At 38.7% G+C, this 18,562-nt stretch overlaps 1 protein-coding gene across 1 annotated transcript in view; it reads right to left on the bottom strand.

The window, feature by feature from the left end:
- The window catches only part of apbb1 (amyloid beta (A4) precursor protein-binding, family B, member 1 (Fe65)), a 106,322-nt gene that overhangs the window by 82,093 nt on the left and 5,667 nt on the right, over nt 1–18,562 (bottom strand). Inside the window, exons 2-7 of the mRNA XM_056265609.1 lie at nt 8,938–9,709; nt 4,615–4,805; nt 4,464–4,520; nt 4,303–4,379; nt 3,909–3,969; nt 3,684–3,830 (exon numbers count right to left, since the gene is read on the bottom strand). Of these exons, the coding sequence (XP_056121584.1) occupies nt 3,684–3,830; nt 3,909–3,969; nt 4,303–4,379; nt 4,464–4,520; nt 4,615–4,805; nt 8,938–9,700 (1,296 nt within the window). The 5' untranslated portion in view covers nt 9,701–9,709. The remainder of the gene's footprint in view (nt 1–3,683; nt 3,831–3,908; nt 3,970–4,302; nt 4,380–4,463; nt 4,521–4,614; nt 4,806–8,937; nt 9,710–18,562) is intronic.

Below are 18,562 nucleotides of genomic sequence, written 5' to 3'. Positions count from 1 at the left end.
ACTGTAAGATCTCAGTTGTTATTAATGTCACGCTGTAAGATCTCAGTTGTTATTAATGTCACGCTGTAAGATCTCAGTTGTCATTAATGTCACGCTGTAAGATCTCAGTTGTCATTAATGTCACGCTGTAAGATCTCAGTTGTCATTAATGTCACGCTGTAAGATCTCAGTTGTCATTAATGTCACACTGTAAGATCTCAGTTGTCATTAATGTCACACTGTAAGATCTCAGTTGTCATTAATGTCACACTGTAAGATCTCAGTTGTTATTAATGTCACACTGTAAGATCTCAGTTGTCATTAATGTCACGCTGTAAGATCTCAGTTGTCATTAATGTCACGCTGTAAGATCTCAGTTGTCACTAATGTCACGCTGTAAGATCTCAGTTGTCATTAATGTCACGCTGTAAGATCTCAGTTGTTATTAATGTCACACTGTAAGATCTCAGTTGTTATTATTGTCACTGTAAGATCTCAGTTGTTATTAATGTCACTGTAAGATCTCAGTTGTTATTAATGTCACACTGTAAGATCTCAGTTGTTATTAAGGTCACTGTAAGATCTCAGTTGTCATTAATGTCACGCTGTAAGATCTCAGTTGTTATTAATGTCACGCTGTAAGATCTCAGTTGTCATTAATGTCACGCTGTAAGATCTCAGTTGTCATTAATGTCACGCTGTAAGATCTCAGTTGTCATTAATGTCACACTGTAAGATCTCAGTTGTCATTAATGTCACACTGTAAGATCTCAGTTGTTATTAATGTCACGCTGTAAGATCTCAGTTGTCACTAATGTCACGCTGTAAGATCTCAGTTGTCATTAATGTCACGCTGTAAGATCTCAGTTGTTATTAATGTCACACTGTAAGATCTCAGTTGTTATTATTGTCACTGTAAGATCTCAGTTGTTATTAATGTCACTGTAAGATCTCAGTTGTTATTAATGTCACACTGTAAGATCTCAGTTGTTATTAAGGTCACTGTAAGATCTCAGTTGTCATTAATGTCACGCTGTAAGATCTCAGTTGTTATTAATGTCACACAGTGACAATAATAACAACTGAGATCTTACAGTGTGACATTAATAACAACTGAGATCTTACAGCGTGACATTAATGACAACTGAGATCTTACAGTGACCTTAATAACAACTGAGATCTTACAGTGACATTAATAACAACTGAGATCTTACAGTGACATTAATAACAACTGAGATCTTACAGTGACAATAATAACAACTGAGATCTTACAGTAAGATCTCAGTTGTTATTAATGTCACTGTAAGATCTCAGTTGTTATTAATGTCACACTGTAAGATCTCAGTTGTTATTAAGGTCACTGTAAGATCTCAGTTGTCATTAATGTCACGCTGTAAGATCTCAGTTGTTGTTAATGTCACACTGTAAGATCTCAGTTGTTATTATTGTCACTGTAAGATCTCAGTTGTTATTAATGTCACTGTAAGATCTCAGTTGTTATTAATGTCACACTGTAAGATCTCAGTTGTTATTAAGGTCACTGTAAGATCTCAGTTGTTATTAATGTCACGCTGTAAGATCTCAGTTGTTATTAATGTCACACTGTAAGATCTCAGTTGTTATTAATGTCACACTGTAAGATCTCAGTTGTTATTATTGTCACTGTAAGATCTCAGTTGTTATTAATGTCACTGTAAGATCTCAGTTGTTATTAATGTCACACTGTAAGATCTCAGTTGTTATTAAGGTCACTGTAAGATCTCAGTTGTTATTAATGTCACTGTAAGATCTCAGTTGTTATTAATGTCACACTGTAAGATCTCAGTTGTTATTAAGGTCACTATAAGATCTCAGTTGTCATTAATGTCACGCTGTAAGATCTCAGTTGTTATTAATGTCACACTGTAAGATCTCAGTTGTTATTATTGTCACTGTAAGATCTCAGTTGTTATTAATGTCACTGTAAGATCTCAGTTGTTATTAATGTCACGCTGTAAGATCTCAGTTGTTATTATTGTCACTGTAAGATCTCAGTTGTTATTAATGTCACTGTAAGATCTCAGTTGTCATTAATGTCACGCTGTAAGATCTCAGTTGTTATTAATGTCACACTGTAAGATCTCAGTTGTTATTAATGTCACTGTAAGATCTCAGTTGTCATTAATGTCACACTGTAAGATCTCAGTTGTTATTAATGTCACACTGTAAGATCTCAGTTGTTATTATTGTCACTGTAAGATCTCAGTTGTCATTAATGTCACGCTGTAAGATCTCAGTTGTTATTAATGTCACACTGTAAGATCTCAGTTGTTATTAATGTCACTGTAAGATCTCAGTTGTTATTAATGTCACACTGTAAGATCTCAGTTGTTATTAAGGTCACTGTAAGATCTCAGTTGTTATTAATGTCACTGTAAGATCTCAGTTGTTATTAATGTCACACTGTAAGATCTCAGTTGTTATTAAGGTCACTATAAGATCTCAGTTGTCATTAATGTCACGCTGTAAGATCTCAGTTGTTATTAATGTCACACTGTAAGATCTCAGTTGTTATTAATGTCACTGTAAGATCTCAGTTGTTATTAATGTCACACTGTAAGATCTCAGTTGTTATTATTGTCACTGTAAGATCTCAGTTGTTATTAATGTCACTGTAAGATCTCAGTTGTTATTAATGTCACACTGTAAGATCTCAGTTGTTATTATTGTCACTGTAAGATCTCAGTTGTTATTATTGTCACTGTAAGATCTCAGTTGTTATTATTGTCACTGTAAGATCTCAGTTGTCATTAATGTCACGCTGTAAGATCTCAGTTGTTATTAATGTCACACTGTAAGATCTCAGTTGTTATTATTGTCACTGTAAGATCTCAGTTGTCATTAATGTCACGCTGTAAGATCTCAGTTGTTATTAATGTCACACTGTAAGATCTCAGTTGTTATTAAGGTCACTGTAAGATCTCAGTTGTCATTAATGTCACACTGTACGGCAGTCAAGAAGACACGCTAAAAACGCACGAAAACTTGTCCCGAGTTTTACATCATCAATCAATGACACATTCAGTGACTCTGAGCTGCATTACCGGCGGGATTGAAATGGTGGCTACAAAGAAATCTCTAACGTTAATTTTGGTCATGGCTTTTCTCGAAAAACAAAGACAATTTGATGGTTGTTGTGGGAGAAGTCACACTGCAGGACTGAGAGTCAAATCTTCTGACACTGCCAGAATTTCATCTGAGGTTTTATCGCAACGGTCATTAATCGGCTGTCGGTGAACATGTCAAACTAACGATCTAAGACTTCAGGTTTTAGCCTAGGATCAGAGGAATCTTTCAAATCATTTAGCAAAATTTGTCTCAGACGGCCAAAATCGCACCGTGTGAACCCAGCTTAATAAGAACAAAACGCTAATAAACGTAGGAAGACAACACTTAAGTTTTGTAACTTAATTCAATACTGATAATATACGTGACAAAAGCTTCAGTAATTACTGTGATATGAAAATTTGATAGTCACATGTCTAACTACTACCAAACATAGTCAATGTCTGACTGGTGTCTGAGGAGAGCCCCGACAGGGTTGTAAAGCGCTTTGGGTGTACAGTAGTTTATGACAGCGCTATATAAAATGCCTCATTCATTCAATGTCTGTTTTAATCATTCATCCATTCAAATTCTAACAATTTCCAGACATAAGCACCCACCTCGCCCCAGATGCCAGCCGTGTCGTCGAGATTGTGTTTCTGGTAGGACAGCTGTCGGATGCAGTTATTAACGGCAACACTACTCCTGCCAGGAGCCATTTCCTCCTCTGATATCTCCACCCAGCCCAGAGATCGCACCGCAAAACACTGCAAACACACACACACAAGCATGAAGAACACCAACAGCTAGATGATGTGTATGTGGTCACTCATCAGTGTGCTTACCTTCGCCCCCTCGGCACTGCTGACATAAGACAGTTCCTCTTCTTCCTCAGACTGAGAAAAACTGCACACAACAAGATGATGACACACAGAGACGGGTCAATGCTCCAGTAGCTCAAACACTAGAGCCCAATCCTGCTGAGTCCAGGACCAGCCCCGCTCTGCAAACGTCTCTGTGTTATCAAGTGGTCCTGAAGACATTAATCTGCTGGTTCAGCTGCGTTTGATCAGGGCTGAAGCTGGACTTGGGCTGACAGGGCTGAAGCTGGGCAGCCCTTCAGTAGTCTTAATGTGAGTGGCTTTAGATAAGCTAAGAAATGCATAAAAGCACTGCCATGTAGAAGTTATTGTGGCCTGATACTGTGTGATGCTCAGCGTGATGTTTGATGGATCTGACCTGAGATTGATGGAGGCGTAGCGTAGAGTCGCTCCCTCAAACTCCTTCAGACTTTCATCAGAAGCTATATCCTCCTTCTGAGCGATAAAAACAGCATTATATGGACTTAAAAAAAAACAGAATAAGGTGTTTGTACGTCTGTGACACCATCATGAACCTACCTGCCAGAGTTCTTCAACACTGAACGTGTTTGGTTGTGAAACAGCGCTCCATGTAATCTAATTACAAATGTGTTCATGTTAAAAGACATAAGCATTCACATGGGCTACAACAGTGCTTATATACTGATGTGATGGTAGTAAGTGTGTGCACCTGTGGCTGGTCAGCGGGCGAGAGCGCGGGCGAGGCGCTGGCGGGACGCTCCTCCAGGGGCCCGGGCGGCTCCCACTGTGTGGTGCCTGTGGGAATGTGCCAGTAGTAGGTGCCCGAGGTGTCCTGCACTCGCATCCAGCCAGCGGGCAGGTCCGTGTCCGTCTCAAACGCACTGCCGTCCCAATAGGACTCTACAACAACAACGAAACGTTTCTTTGGGCCTGTTTACACCTGGTATTAACATTTCGAGTGATCCGATCAAAGGTTGTCAGGTGAGGCTGTTTACACCTGGCAGTAATATGCCTCGCAAATATGGATTTCAATAGTTCTCAATAGCTTACTCGCCAAAAACAGTATGGCCCTTATGGACTGAACAGCTAATTAGAAGTAGTTTTCCATATAGAGGCACAGCTCTGTCACACAACATGAGCCTGCTGTAGGAGATATGATGTTTTGAGCAGAATGTTATTTTAGTCCATTGTTAACCTATAATCCGTCTCACTGACATCAGACATACAGAAGATGAAATCTTGACTATTTATTTGTTCGCCATGATATTATTGGTTACTCTTAACTAAAAGAGGTAAAAGAGGAAAACATTGAATGAATCTTAATTGATAACAACAGTTCCTCTAACAAACAGTTGAGAGCTAGATATTCTTTATCGCCATCATTAAAATCACGGTAAGTCACGGGCAGCATAGCATAGCAACAACAAATCTGGATCAAGGTATCGATCTAATCCAAGATTATTATCTGACAGACCAAACGCTTGATTCCCAAAAATCTGTTTGGTGTGTTGTTGAGGTTTAGTGAACAGCACAGTTTAATCTGACTACACTTTATTTTTTCTTTACTTTTAGTTAAAGCTGCAGTCGGCAAGATTGTTTTGATCATATTCACTAAAACCGACACTATGCTCCGACAGAACAACATAAATCAGCCGGTTTTAGAAAAACCCTGCGCTTCTGCCTCCCACCTGGAGCCGGTTATTTGTTTTGCAAAAATCCACCGCTCCCTGTTCTTCTGGTCCAGTCAGCGCAGGGCTGTGTGAGATCTCAGTCAATCACAGTTCGTGCACACCACAGATCCCCCTCGCGCACGTTACACATCACAAGCACACGCCTGAAGTGCGCAGGTTTGTTGGATTGTACGAAGCTTCCAATTCCTCGGTTAACAACCAGAGCTAGGAGGTCCAAAACAACCAAGGAAAAGAAACACCTGTAGAAATGCAGGTGAGAGAGCGATGCTGAAGAGGCGGGCGCGTCGACTGGCGAGGTGCTCGTGGGTAGTGGGGGAGGAGCATGAGAGTTGTAAACAGTCAAAATTTTGGCTAAGTCCCCTCAATCTGCCAGACTTGCTGACTGCAGCTTTAAAATACAACACAAAATTTGATGTATATTTTGCATCATCCTTTAGCACAACCAGAGGAATTAACGGTTGGCTCGATTTGAATGTGCGGAATACACAAATGCAAACAGTAGTTTGAAGCTTTCCAAATATGTCCTTTTAAAGCCCCTCATTACTGGCAAATATTTTAAACCCAGTGTTATCGGGATATGCCAGGACAGATAAGCGTACACACTACAAATGCTACATTTTTGGAAGTACCTGTGTGTGTGGTCTGAGTGGATCAGCTGAGCTAGGGTGTAGGGCCGGGCTATTCAATTGGCGGCCCCTGAGGCCCTTTAGGCGTAATTTGCGGGTGGTACGGTGGGACATGTTCCCACTAGGGCTGCAACAACGAATCGATTAAATCTATTAAAATCGATTATTAAAAAAGTTGGCAACGAATTTCATAATCGATTCGTTGCATCGCGCGACTATCAATAAGTCGCGGAGATGTTGTATTAAAAAAAAAGTTGAGTTGAGCGCGGAGCAGAGCTATGAGGCGCCGGACTGGACACTGTGCGCGAGAGAGACCCAATGTGTCAGCTCGCAAGCGACAGTGTGCAAGAGAGAACGGGTGTGTCAGCGCGCGAGCGACAGTGTACGAAAGATAATGTGTTTGCGCGCGAGAGAGACCGAGTGTGCCAGCGCCCTATGGTCAGCGCGTGAGCGACAGTGCACAAAAGAGACCGAGTGTGTTTGCGCGCGAGAGAGACCGAGTGTGTCAGCGCGCGAGCGACAGTGCACGAGAGAGACCGAGTGTGTCCGAGCATTAGTAAATTGGTAATTATTATATAAGAGGCATGGTAGTTCGATAAATGGACAACAATATAAAAAAACAACAATTAAATTCTTACCACTGAATTAGCTGACTGTTATTTAAATCAGATAGACAGAAGATGAAAACACTTTTTTTGTCTGTCCCAAGTACCACTACAAGGGAAATATTTTTTCCAAAATTTGCAGCACTGTATTTTTCATTCTTACCTCTAAATGACTCAGAGAAACTTCACTATATCCTCGGAAAGGATGAGGTTCAAAATTATGCCTACCTTACACACCATATGAGGTGGTCAATCCATTGTATTTGTTTTTTATATTATTTTATATTGTAATTATATTTCATATACATTGTATTTATAATTAATATTAGGATAGACTACAGATATTATCTTCTGTTATAATTATTATTATTGCTATTATTATTACCTATTATCCGACTGCACGAAACTTGTCTTTTGTGTGCATGTGCTTGTCAAATATCAAATTTTTTGTTAAAGATAATAACATATGACCAAAACAAAAAAAAACACAAGTTTGTGAGTGTCTGCATCTGTGAGTGTGAGTCGTGAGAGTTTGTGAGCATGTGCATCTGTGAGTGTAGTGTAGAGAACAAGTTCTGACGCTCAAACAAATCCTGTTAAGGTTTCTGATTTGTATTTTTCTTTTATTGTTCTGACAGCTCAGGTCACTTTAAGCAAAAATATACATCTTTTTGAGCACTTCATTTTAAAAATGCCTATGTAGAGCATACATGTGTATGTTTTTTGTGGCAGTCCATTTTTTTTTTTTTTATTATTACTTTAACAGCTCAGGGATGTTCAAGGAGCAACCCGTTTGTGCACTTTCTGATTTTTTTTTTAAGATTTTTTGCACTGTGAATTTGCACTGTCAGTTCTGTTTTTGAATAAAGTGTTGGAAATTAATGCTTTTTTGTTTTCATTTTTTTTAATCCGATTCATCGATTAATCGAAAAAATAATCGACAGATAAATCGATTATTAAAATAATCGTTAGTTGCAGCCCTAGTTCCCACCACTTTTTGCTAAGGTCGATATTGTCCCCATCACTTTGAAGCATCTCGCGGCACGAATGTACCAATACAAATAAATAAAACATCTCCAGGTAACTAGCAGAGCATTCATTTAGTTCGTTTGTTAAATAAGAGGCGATCTGGCGCTTAAATGTGTTTGATTTTTTTAAATCAAGTGATGAAGTGCTCGTTGCCGCTACGATCAGTGGCGCGGATACTGTGTTCTCTTGTGGCTCGCGCAGTCTTATGCCCGCTGTGGAGACACTATTCGTTCCGGTGAAATTACAAAACAAAATGCACACAAACGTGTCCCTGCCTGATATTCAACCACTGATAAACATTATCGGTTTTGATGAGGAAAAAAAAAACCTATTCGAGTGCGGATTAGAGCCCAGAACCTCTGACACGCTTGGCAAAAGTTCTGCCACTGGACCATTAGAATACACGCTTAAAATAGTCAGATCTATGTATTTATTCTCGCACTAACAACATATATTAGACCTCATTAAACGACAAAATAAACCCAATGTACTATTTAAATCGATTGTTGGACATCGTAATGTTATTGTACATACATCTGATTTAAAACAAAAGTGAGTACAGTAGTAGCCCATGTGTGGATTTATGGGGCAGTCTATTTTTTTTTTTTTTTGAAGGAAAAAAGTGTGAGTTGTATTCAGTTACCATTTAGCTGCATTTCTGTTTTCAGCCCGTGGAGAAGGGGGGCAGTTTGATGTTTCTGAGTATTATTTCTTTACTTTTAACACTGAAATGTATCTCCTCATTGTCAATTGAGGATAACGAGCTGTAAAGTTGTGTTGTACAGTTATGTGCAATTAAGTGGATGTTTTCTGTTGGTCAATTGCATTTCTCTAATTGTCTGTGTCTCTGATTTTTCAACATTGTATTGCCTTGTGCCTATGTTGTTCTGCATTTACAAAATAGAATATATTGATTCCTTCAGTATGTTGTTGTAATTTCTTTATTTGTTACCATAATTACTCATATTCTCCGGCCCCTTATTTTGCCTCAGTTTCATGAACTGGCCCCAATTCCAAAAGAATTGAACAGCCCTGGTGTAGTGTGTGTGTCTGTGAGCGCCTGCTGGAGTGTGTGCTGTACCTGGCTCTCCGTCGGGGGTGCTGCTCGCAGTGCTGCCCTGGGACAGAGACATGCAGCTGGAGTCCTCGTCACTGGTCACGCCGGTCCTGCCCGACAGCAGAGCGTTCCTGCCGCCCTCGCCAGCTCTCCTCTGCACCTCAGCGTCTGTGTTCGCGCACACACACGGATTCAAGCTCTCCTCTTCCTCTCTTTCCGCTTCCTTGTCTCTTGTCTTCTGCTGGTTTTCCTGATTGTTCTCCATCATGGCGGCAGAAGAGTAGATGAGAAGAGGTTCATCGGTTGCCCAGTCCTGCAGGTCAGAGCACAGCGCTTTCAGGGTCTTGTTCTTCTCTTCATTTCGCCGCTGTGAGTTCTGGTTTGGGTTTCTGTCTGTGGATTCGTTCTTGTTTTCCACCAGGTTGAGATTCTGGTCTTGCTGCTGCTGCTCTGCTAACTTGCATATTTGGTTCTGATCTTCCTTCATCCACTTGGTGTTGCTCTCAGAGACTGGAAGACTGTGTTCATTTTCCTGATTTCTGCTCCATTCATCTTCCTGGTGCTGGAGGGACGCATCATCGTTCTCTAGTCCTCCCATAATGCCTTTGAGGAGCTGGATGGAGGTTGTGCTGGCGTAGTTGTGTCGACTCTTTGGAGAGAAAGAGGATGAACCAGGAGTATCTTTCAGGCCCAGCTTTCTTTCATAGGATAAGCAGAGGTCAAGGGTCAGTGAAGGTGGGATGTAGGTGTTTTCATTGAGCAGGTCTGAGGGGCTCTTCACAGACATGACACAGAGCTGGAACAACACACACAAACACTCACTGTAACGCTATCAACACATGAACATTTCACACATAAACACTGTGAAAAACATGCTAAATCCTGGACACTACAATTGGAGTTAATCATTTTACATTTCAACATTACTATTCACAGCTGACTGATCCTATCGCCATCTGTCTCGACACTGACAGAAAACCTTTCTGCTGGATTGGGTGTCGATCAGATGGAATCAGTGATGCGCGGGTTGATCCAAAAGGAGCGGGTGCCTGCAGTCACCCGCGGTTACGAGTCATCCAAAAATAGTTTTAATGATATTCGGGTCGCGGTCGGTCGGGTCGTTTGAAATAAAGATGTCAATTAAACCTTTGTAATTTATATAGTAGCTACTAGACACAATTTTCTATGAAATACATAGGCCTACACTTTATTGGGCGGAGAGAGGAAAGATATGTAGCTGTAACGATATGCGATATGAAACCGAAATCACGACACTCAGATCCACGAACCTAAAGAATCGTGACACACCCCTTCCAACTCCAAGAGTTATCCTTCCCGTCCAGATCCAATGCTACCACATCTTTAAATTATATTAGTATTATTTGAATTTTGAAGTTAACATTATAAAATACGTAGACCAACACAACAAAACTAGTTGAGGATAGATTATTTAAAATTGGGGAATTCCAGCGTTATGGACGTGACATTTGCAGTCAAATCTTGAAATAGGCCTATAAATTCTCAGAAAATGCATTTAATTGGCTACCGATATATTGAAACGTCTGTTTATCCATACCCCCTTAACCCTCTGGGGACCAAGGGGTTTTTAGGGCCCTTGGGATGTTTTGACATGCACTGACATTTGTGCTTTTTTCAGTTATTTATAAACATGTTAATGGCAAAGGTGTAAATTCACTCTATATAGCACAAACGGGGCTACCATAATCTGTGAGCAACATGTATGTACATGTTTGTATTTTTGAGAGATTATTTATGCATGGTTATTGAAAAACTTAAAAAATAAAAGTTTCTGAAATAAGGCCACAAAACGCATATTGATTTTTTCTTCACAAGACTTTTGAAAATTGTATCACATAGTCTAGAATATTTGCTCCAAAACTATGTGAGAATCATCCTGACTACTCATTCAGATAAGTCAATAAAGTCTTTTAGAATGTGTATGATGTGTTTTGTTTGAGAAAGCTTTATGCAGGAGGCGTGATCTCTCATTAATATGTGTGGCATTCCACACCTGAGAAAGACAAAGACCCTCCCATAATGGCCCTATTAGGTGCTATCAGGCCCTATCATTATCAGGAGCCTTGCACAAAGAATGAGGAGATTTAAAAAAGAATGCCTTTTAGATTGTTTGGATTTATTTACAACACACACACTGCTTAGAATAAGTGAACACACCCATGCTAAAGTTGACTAAAAAGAGGAATAAAAAATCTTAATGCCTTAATTAAAAAAATGAGGAAAACTCCAACCTTTAGGGACATGATTAATGTCCCTGAATTCTTTGTGAATGAATAATGTATCGCAAATAATTAAATGTTCTTCTTTAAAATACAGGGTGCATACGTCTGGACACTTCCATCACACACCCTTCACCATATAGACATGGTTTTATTTCAGTTCAAAGTTCAAAGTTAGAGTTGGAAACATCTTGAAAAGAAAATTGTCTTTTTCAATAAATGTCTTAGTTTGATCATACATATTTCAAAGTTGAGGATTCATTATTTTGATATAGCTTGCATTGGAACAAACATCTTAGTTGATTAGTTTATTGACAAAACTTACTATATATTTAACATATGAGCAGAAACTCCTAACAAAAGCTTATTTGATGTATTTATTTTGAAGCTTATTTGAAGCTTATTTGATGCTTATTTGATTTGAAAAACTTTATCCAAAACCAGTCAACGAAATGTTCTTTTATTTAGTCTGTAACAGTGCGTATCTGTGCGTTCATTCATTCATTCACACACACACACACACACACACACACACACACACACACACACACACACACACACAGAAACATGATTCACATTTAAACAGTATGCTATTTTTCCGTTTACAGACACTAATGTTATTCTATATCGCGATTAGAACAAAGCACAAGCATAAAACACTTACACTTCTCAGCTGAATCTGTTGCTCCTCCTCGAAGTGAAAATAAACCAGCACTTCTGTGGTAAATGTCCCAGGATTATTCCTCAAAGCCGCGCAAGACGAATCTTAATCTGACTTAAAAATATAGTGTGTTTACAGAGTTTACAGCATTTGCCTGGGGGCGTTTATCTATTTTGCATATGGCCTCAACACATTATCTTATGAACAAATTAACGATAATAAGCTGAGACAGGAGAAACTGTACTTCTCTTTAGTTTCATACAGATTACATTGCAGGAGAATATTTGTTTTAAATGTGAAATGTTTTATTTAAAAGTAGAAATTTAAAGCGTTCTTTAGACGTATGTTTCATGTTTGTGTGATAAGTATTAGCTGAGTTTCAGTTCATTTTCCAGACATGTTTTAGAAAGATTTTTGCGGAGACAGAGTGAGCTGAAAGCACTCTTTATTTTATTTTATTTATTTAAAAAAAAAAAAAAGGTTTTGATGTTAATGTGAGTGTACACAAAAAAAGAAGACCCTCTATAGTTTATAATCATGTATTGATTTTATTTATATGACGATAAATAACGGAGTATTTTAAGTCTATGTTGCTGCTATGTGAAAAAAAAACAGCAAAACGCGCCGGCGCGTTTGCCGTCCCCAGAGGGTTAAAGGAGTCCAGACATTAGAAACATATCAGTCTACACATGCGTTTTATATTTACGTGAGCGAACACACTCTGGTGTAAACAATCCCCACGTGTAGAAGCACTGTGTGCATGCGCGCAGTGCGCACTGAGGTCTAATGTAAACAATCCTCAAATGGAGAAGAAGCATGGCGGAAGGGGGAACGCTGCCTACGATTTATCCACCTTCTAAAAGGGTTAAGTCAGAGGTTTGGAAATATTTTGGTTCCAAAAAAATGCAGAGGGATTGCTGATCGAAGACGGTTTCCCCGTGTAAGACATGTGGACGGAACGTGGCTGCGAAACACGGGAACACGTCTAACATGTTCGCTCATCTTCGCGACAACCATCCAGTGCAATTCAGGGAGATTAAGGTAAGACACTTTATTTCTCATGTTGAATACCACATAAAAACAACTATTTGAAAAGACAGGATGGCAAAATTACGTTAACTTGTTTCTATTTGCTGCATGTAGCTTGCTTCCACGTAGTTTAAGAGTTAGCCTGAACTCCACTAGCTACGCTAAAGTTTGCGTCTTGTATTAACAACAAAAATACAATAATCAGCTAAAGTAAGTTGTGTAATTAATAATGGAAGTTTGGCAGAATAATTAATTTGAAATTAAAGTTAAAAAAGGAACGCAACACAATCATACATTTCCACACAGTGCAACTAAACTTTTTGTTTATAAATGTTTAGCTAGCTATATTAGCTTACCTAGTGGCTTTGTTATCTAGAAAAATAACTTTAATTACAGTGCTACTGTCGTACTAACAAGTCGTTAGTAAGTAATTTGTCAGTATGACCCTTTAAATATCAAGATTTTATGTGTTATTTGGCTATGTAATTATGGTGTTGATTACACACTATTGTACTGCAAGAGAGAGTATAGTAAAGTAAAGTGGAAAAAAGCTCATCATCATGTGTTTATAATAGGGATGCACGATGATATCGGGACAACATCGGTATCGGCCGATAAAAGCTTAAAATGACCATCATCGGCAGATATGAATATTACTGCCGATGAGCCTTGCCGATAGGGTGGCGTGTTTCCTATGTGCACGTGACGACGGTGAACAAAGCATGAGCGCCAGCAACTTCAACTTTTTAAGGTTTTTGATCGTGGACGATTAAAATGTCTCCACGATCTGCTTTTGAAGAAAAATCATAGAATCATGCATTCTATCATTTCAATTCTGGCGCCTGTACAACATACTGTACAATGCGACGTACATTCACATCACATCACATGTAAACGCAGAGGTAGAGTTACACTCACTGGACACTGCAATTCACAAAAGTTAATTATTTGCATGTGCGTCAAAGTCTTGCTAGGTAAACATGTCATTCACCTGCTGATGCGCTGTTCTAACATCCGCTTTTCTGAGCGCGTTACACCCGACGCTCACAGGAACTAAAGCTTGTCACAGCGCCTGCATGCTGGACTAAGTTATCTTTCGAGTCTTATTGCGCTAATACTGTCAAATACACACAAGGTTTACATAAACAAAGTTGGTTATGTCTAAAGTGAAAGCAAACAGAGAAAATCTGCTTGTCAAATGCGTGTATATTAGACTCGTCGCGTGCAGCTCTTAAAGAGACAGAATCTATAATATGCTGCCGCTTCTTGTCCTTAAAGAGATACTGCACCCAGAAATAAAAATTCTGTCATTATTTACTCACTCTAATGTTGTTCCAAACCTGTATTCATTTCTTTCTTGTGCTTAAATATACTATGAAAGTCACTGGAGTAAAGCAATTGTTTGGTTAGCCACATTCTTCCGAATAACTTATTTTCAACAGAAGAAAGAAATTTGGGGTTTAAAACAACTTGAGAGAGTAAATGATGACAATTTAAATTTTTGGGAGAACTATCCCAAGCAAACAAGGAGAACTAAAACGAGGATCAATATCAGCGTGGCGTTTTTGAGGCCTGTGTGAGTAATCCAGCACTTGCGGGTAGTTCAGGAGAATTAAACGTCCTTATTCCTTTATATCCGCGGGACTCGCGTGTGATATCTGTCTCTTTAGCAATCGCGACCTGCTTCATACCACTGTAATGTTAAAAAACATGAATGTTTGCACTCATCCATAAACACTATTATATCCATCAGCTTGACAGCAAGTCCCATCATTCAGCTCATCACTGCGTCATCAACCTACGCCTTTGTTATTGTTGGAAACTGCGCCCTCTTGTGGTGAAAAAAAACTTACATATTGTGCCTTTAAGAGGTAGGGAATAACCTCAGAAGTGTTTTCTGTCTGCCATGAGTCCACTAGAGCCATGCGTAACCATATTCACCACATGCACGTGGAAACAAGACGAATGAACGGCTTGCTCTGGTCTTCAACCACACGCGCTTGCGCCCCCTCAGGGTTCCAGACTGCGACCATTTTTTGCGAATGTGCGAGTTAAAATTTTATGTGGTCGCATTTGTGCGAGTGCATGGTCATGTACTCAGTTAAATTCACGCAGGCGCAACAGAACGCCGTTGTATCAGCTGCTGCAGTCCGTATGTTCAAAATGAACGAGTACATCATGAATCCATTTTCCAAACCGTGTTTTTCACTTATCCTGAATCACTACGGTAAACCTATAATAAGTGGCTTTTTTTTCCCGGGGTCGGCTCGACTGCGGAGTTGCCCAGTGCCTGCGTGACTTCCCATAGACATTAACGGAGAGAAGTAGCTCCGGCTACAATGTTCTTCCGCAAGACACTTGCAGTTTATTTATTAACGAACGTACACGTCACGCGCATTACTGATGGTGAAACGCGCCAATTAGGAATTAAGTCATAATAAGTGTAAGTTAAATGTACAGTGTACAATGTCAAGATCAATATTTGTGTAGCCTGACACGGTATTTTCACTGCATCCTTTCCAGGAGCGGTGTGTAGCAGTGCAGAGATCGTTTACACATCGAGTCTATCTCTGCTGCGCTGCACGCGCTGAATTAAAGTGACAGCGCATAGTTCGTGGTCAAAATGAGCACAAATTGACATGACAATGAATTTCATCATGAATGCATTTAATTCAGGGTTCCAGACTGCGACCATTTTTTGAGAATGTGCGAGTTAAAATGTTATGTGGTCGCATTTGTGCGAGTGGACGCTTGAGCAACAGAACGCCGTTGTATCAGCTGCTGCAGTCCGTAACTTATGTTCAAAATGAACGAGTACATCATGAATCCATTTTCCAAACCGTGTTTTTGACTTATTCTGAATCACTACGGTACGCTTATAATAAGTGTTTATATTCGGACTATTTTATCCTGGGCTCGGCTGCGGAGTTGCCCAGTGCCTGCGTGACTCGCCATAGACATTAACGGAGAGAAGTAGCTCCGGCTACAGTGTTCTTCCGCAAGACACGTGCAGTTTATTTATTGACGAACGTAGACGTCACGCGCATTGCACACTGATGGTGAAACGCGCCAATTACGAATTCACAAATTAAGGCATGTAAACATGATAAAAATGGTCTCACGAAACACAGAGCCCCTTCCTCCTACGTCTTTTCAGCGGTTATATTTTCCTCTGTCGAGCGATTACTCTCATGATCACTCGACAGAGGAAAAGGAAATTATTATAAAATGCAGAAGGTAAGGAGTGTGAGATTTCTGATTTTTGTTACAACTATAAACTTTGATAACGAAAATTCTGTATCAGTTTATTATAATACTCTAATCTTTTCAAATGTAATGCATACATTTGAATGTTTAATGATTTTTAAAAGATAGAAAGATGATGATAGATAGATAGATAGATAGATAGATAGATAGATAGATAGATAGATAGATAGATAGATAGATAGATAGATAGATAGATAGATAGATAGATAATAGATAGATAGATAGATAGATATAGGGCTGCAACTAACGATTATTTTGATAATCGATTAATCGGACGATTATTTTTTCCGATTAATCGGATAAAAAATTCAATTAGATTTTTTGTTTATTATGACTAAATAAAACCCGGTTACACTTTATTTTAAGGTGTCCTTGTTACAGTGTAATTATATATTTAAGTACAGAGTAATACTACATGTACTTACTATAGGAATAGGGTAGGATTAGGATGAGGGTTAGTTGCATGTAATTATGCATAATTTACTGTTATTACTAGAGTAAGTACATGTAACATATGTAACAAGGACACCGTAAAATAAAGTGTTACCTAAAACCCTAAATTAGGATATTTATGTGTAAAAGTGTACTTTAAAAAGTGCAAAAGCCACACATTGAGTTTTACAAATATCAAAATATCAATGCTCCCCGTGACGTAAGCAGACCAACTAATCGATAATGACATTCGTTGACAACGATTTTCATAATCGATTATTATCGATTTTATCGATTAGTTGTTGCAGCCCTAGATAGATAGATAGATAGATAGATAGATAGATAGATAGATAGATAGATAGATAGATAGATAGATAGATAGATAGATAATGATTCAAATGTAAATAGATAGATTGTATATAATTCAAATGTAAAATGCTTAAAATTACAGATTAAAATTACTGTCCAAAATCCATGAAAATCCTGAAATTTGGCAATAATTAATATATTACAGGTATTTCTGCTGCAACCCAGAATGCCTTTGCTAGCCTTGGTCCATTAAAACCACTATTCATCAGCATGCATTGATAAATCCCATGGCATGTAGCAAAAAAAAAAAAAAAGGTGCGACCCAATCATATGCTGGTGCGACCAACTGAGAAAGTTGGTAGCACCAGTGCAACCAGTGGAAAAGTTAGTCTGGAGCCCTGCCCCTGCTGGCGAGGTCAACTAACAGCAGATGGAGAGTATACTCGGTAATCTACTGCTTTTCCTGCAGCTCCTGGATGTCAACGTTGAATTTACTGTCGAATTTGAACCACTGAATTTGTGGAAGCGAATTTGCAAAGCGAAATAAAATGGACCAAAAATTGCCTGCTGAATATTAGCTATAGGTTGTATTTTTAAACAGTTTGAATATTTTGGAAGTGAAATATGAAAGGTGAATATGGATTATTGATTTTTTTTTAATAATGAAAATGTGTTTGAAATGTTTTGAATTAAAATATTCACAGCTTAAATATTCAACCATGCTGAATTTCAGCCCATAAAAATGCAAGCCCTAAAAACACAATGCATCAAAATGCAAGCATGGTTAATGCAATGCATATTTTTTTCAAGTAGTGCAATTCAACAGGCTTTTTTGTTTCAAAAACATTTGGCATTACATTACTTCCATACACTAATTTCAAATATGAATATAACAAGATACTCTCGGCAAGGATTAGTAAGGCATTTTGAGTTTAATGAGCCCGGCAACTCAGAAAACAGGAAAATGATCGCACGATAAAATCAAATCTGATAAAGACATTAATGATCGATTTCTCCAATTCTACAAAAATTTGTACACTTCCAAAAGTAATACAGACTATACAGCTATGCAAGATTTTTTAAATAAGTGCAATCTCCCTCAACTAGATGAAAATGAGGCAGCTCAGCTGAACTCTGAAATCTCTGTTGAAGAAGTTAAAAAGGCTATTACTTCACTCAAAAGTAATAAAGCTCCAGGCCCGGATGGCCTCCCAGGTGAGCTGTATAGAAAATGTAATGTTACCCTGTGCCCATATTTACATAGAGTGTTCACTCAAGCCCACACGGATGGTGTCCTACCTCCTACCTTAACAGAAGCGGTTATTACAGTGATACATAAAAAGGGTAAGGACCCAGAGGAGGTCGGCTCTTTTCGACCTATTTCTTTATTAAACCAAGATGGGAAATTATTTTCTAAAATTTTGGCCAATAGACTGAGCCCCTTTTTAGATAAATTAATACATCCAGACCAAACTGGTTTTATACCAGGTAGAAATTCTTTTTTCAATCTTAGACGTTTATTTAATATCATGTATGCTACTAACAGTCCACAAGAAGAGCTAGCCATCCTTTCACTCGATGCGGAGAAGGCATTCGACCGAGTCGAGTGGCCGTATCTATTCGAAATTTTAAAAGAGATTTAATTTTGGAGAAAAATTCATATCAATGGTAAAGCTTCTTTACAACAACCCCT

The sequence above is a fragment of the Rhinichthys klamathensis genome, unplaced genomic scaffold (genome assembly GCF_029890125.1).
Source record: "Rhinichthys klamathensis goyatoka isolate OS25496 unplaced genomic scaffold, OSU_Roscu_1.1 h1tg000236l_1, whole genome shotgun sequence".
Lineage (NCBI taxonomy): Eukaryota > Metazoa > Chordata > Actinopteri > Cypriniformes > Leuciscidae > Rhinichthys > Rhinichthys klamathensis.
Note: the sequence above shows the minus strand (reverse complement) of the source record. Positions and strands in the feature narration are given on the sequence as shown.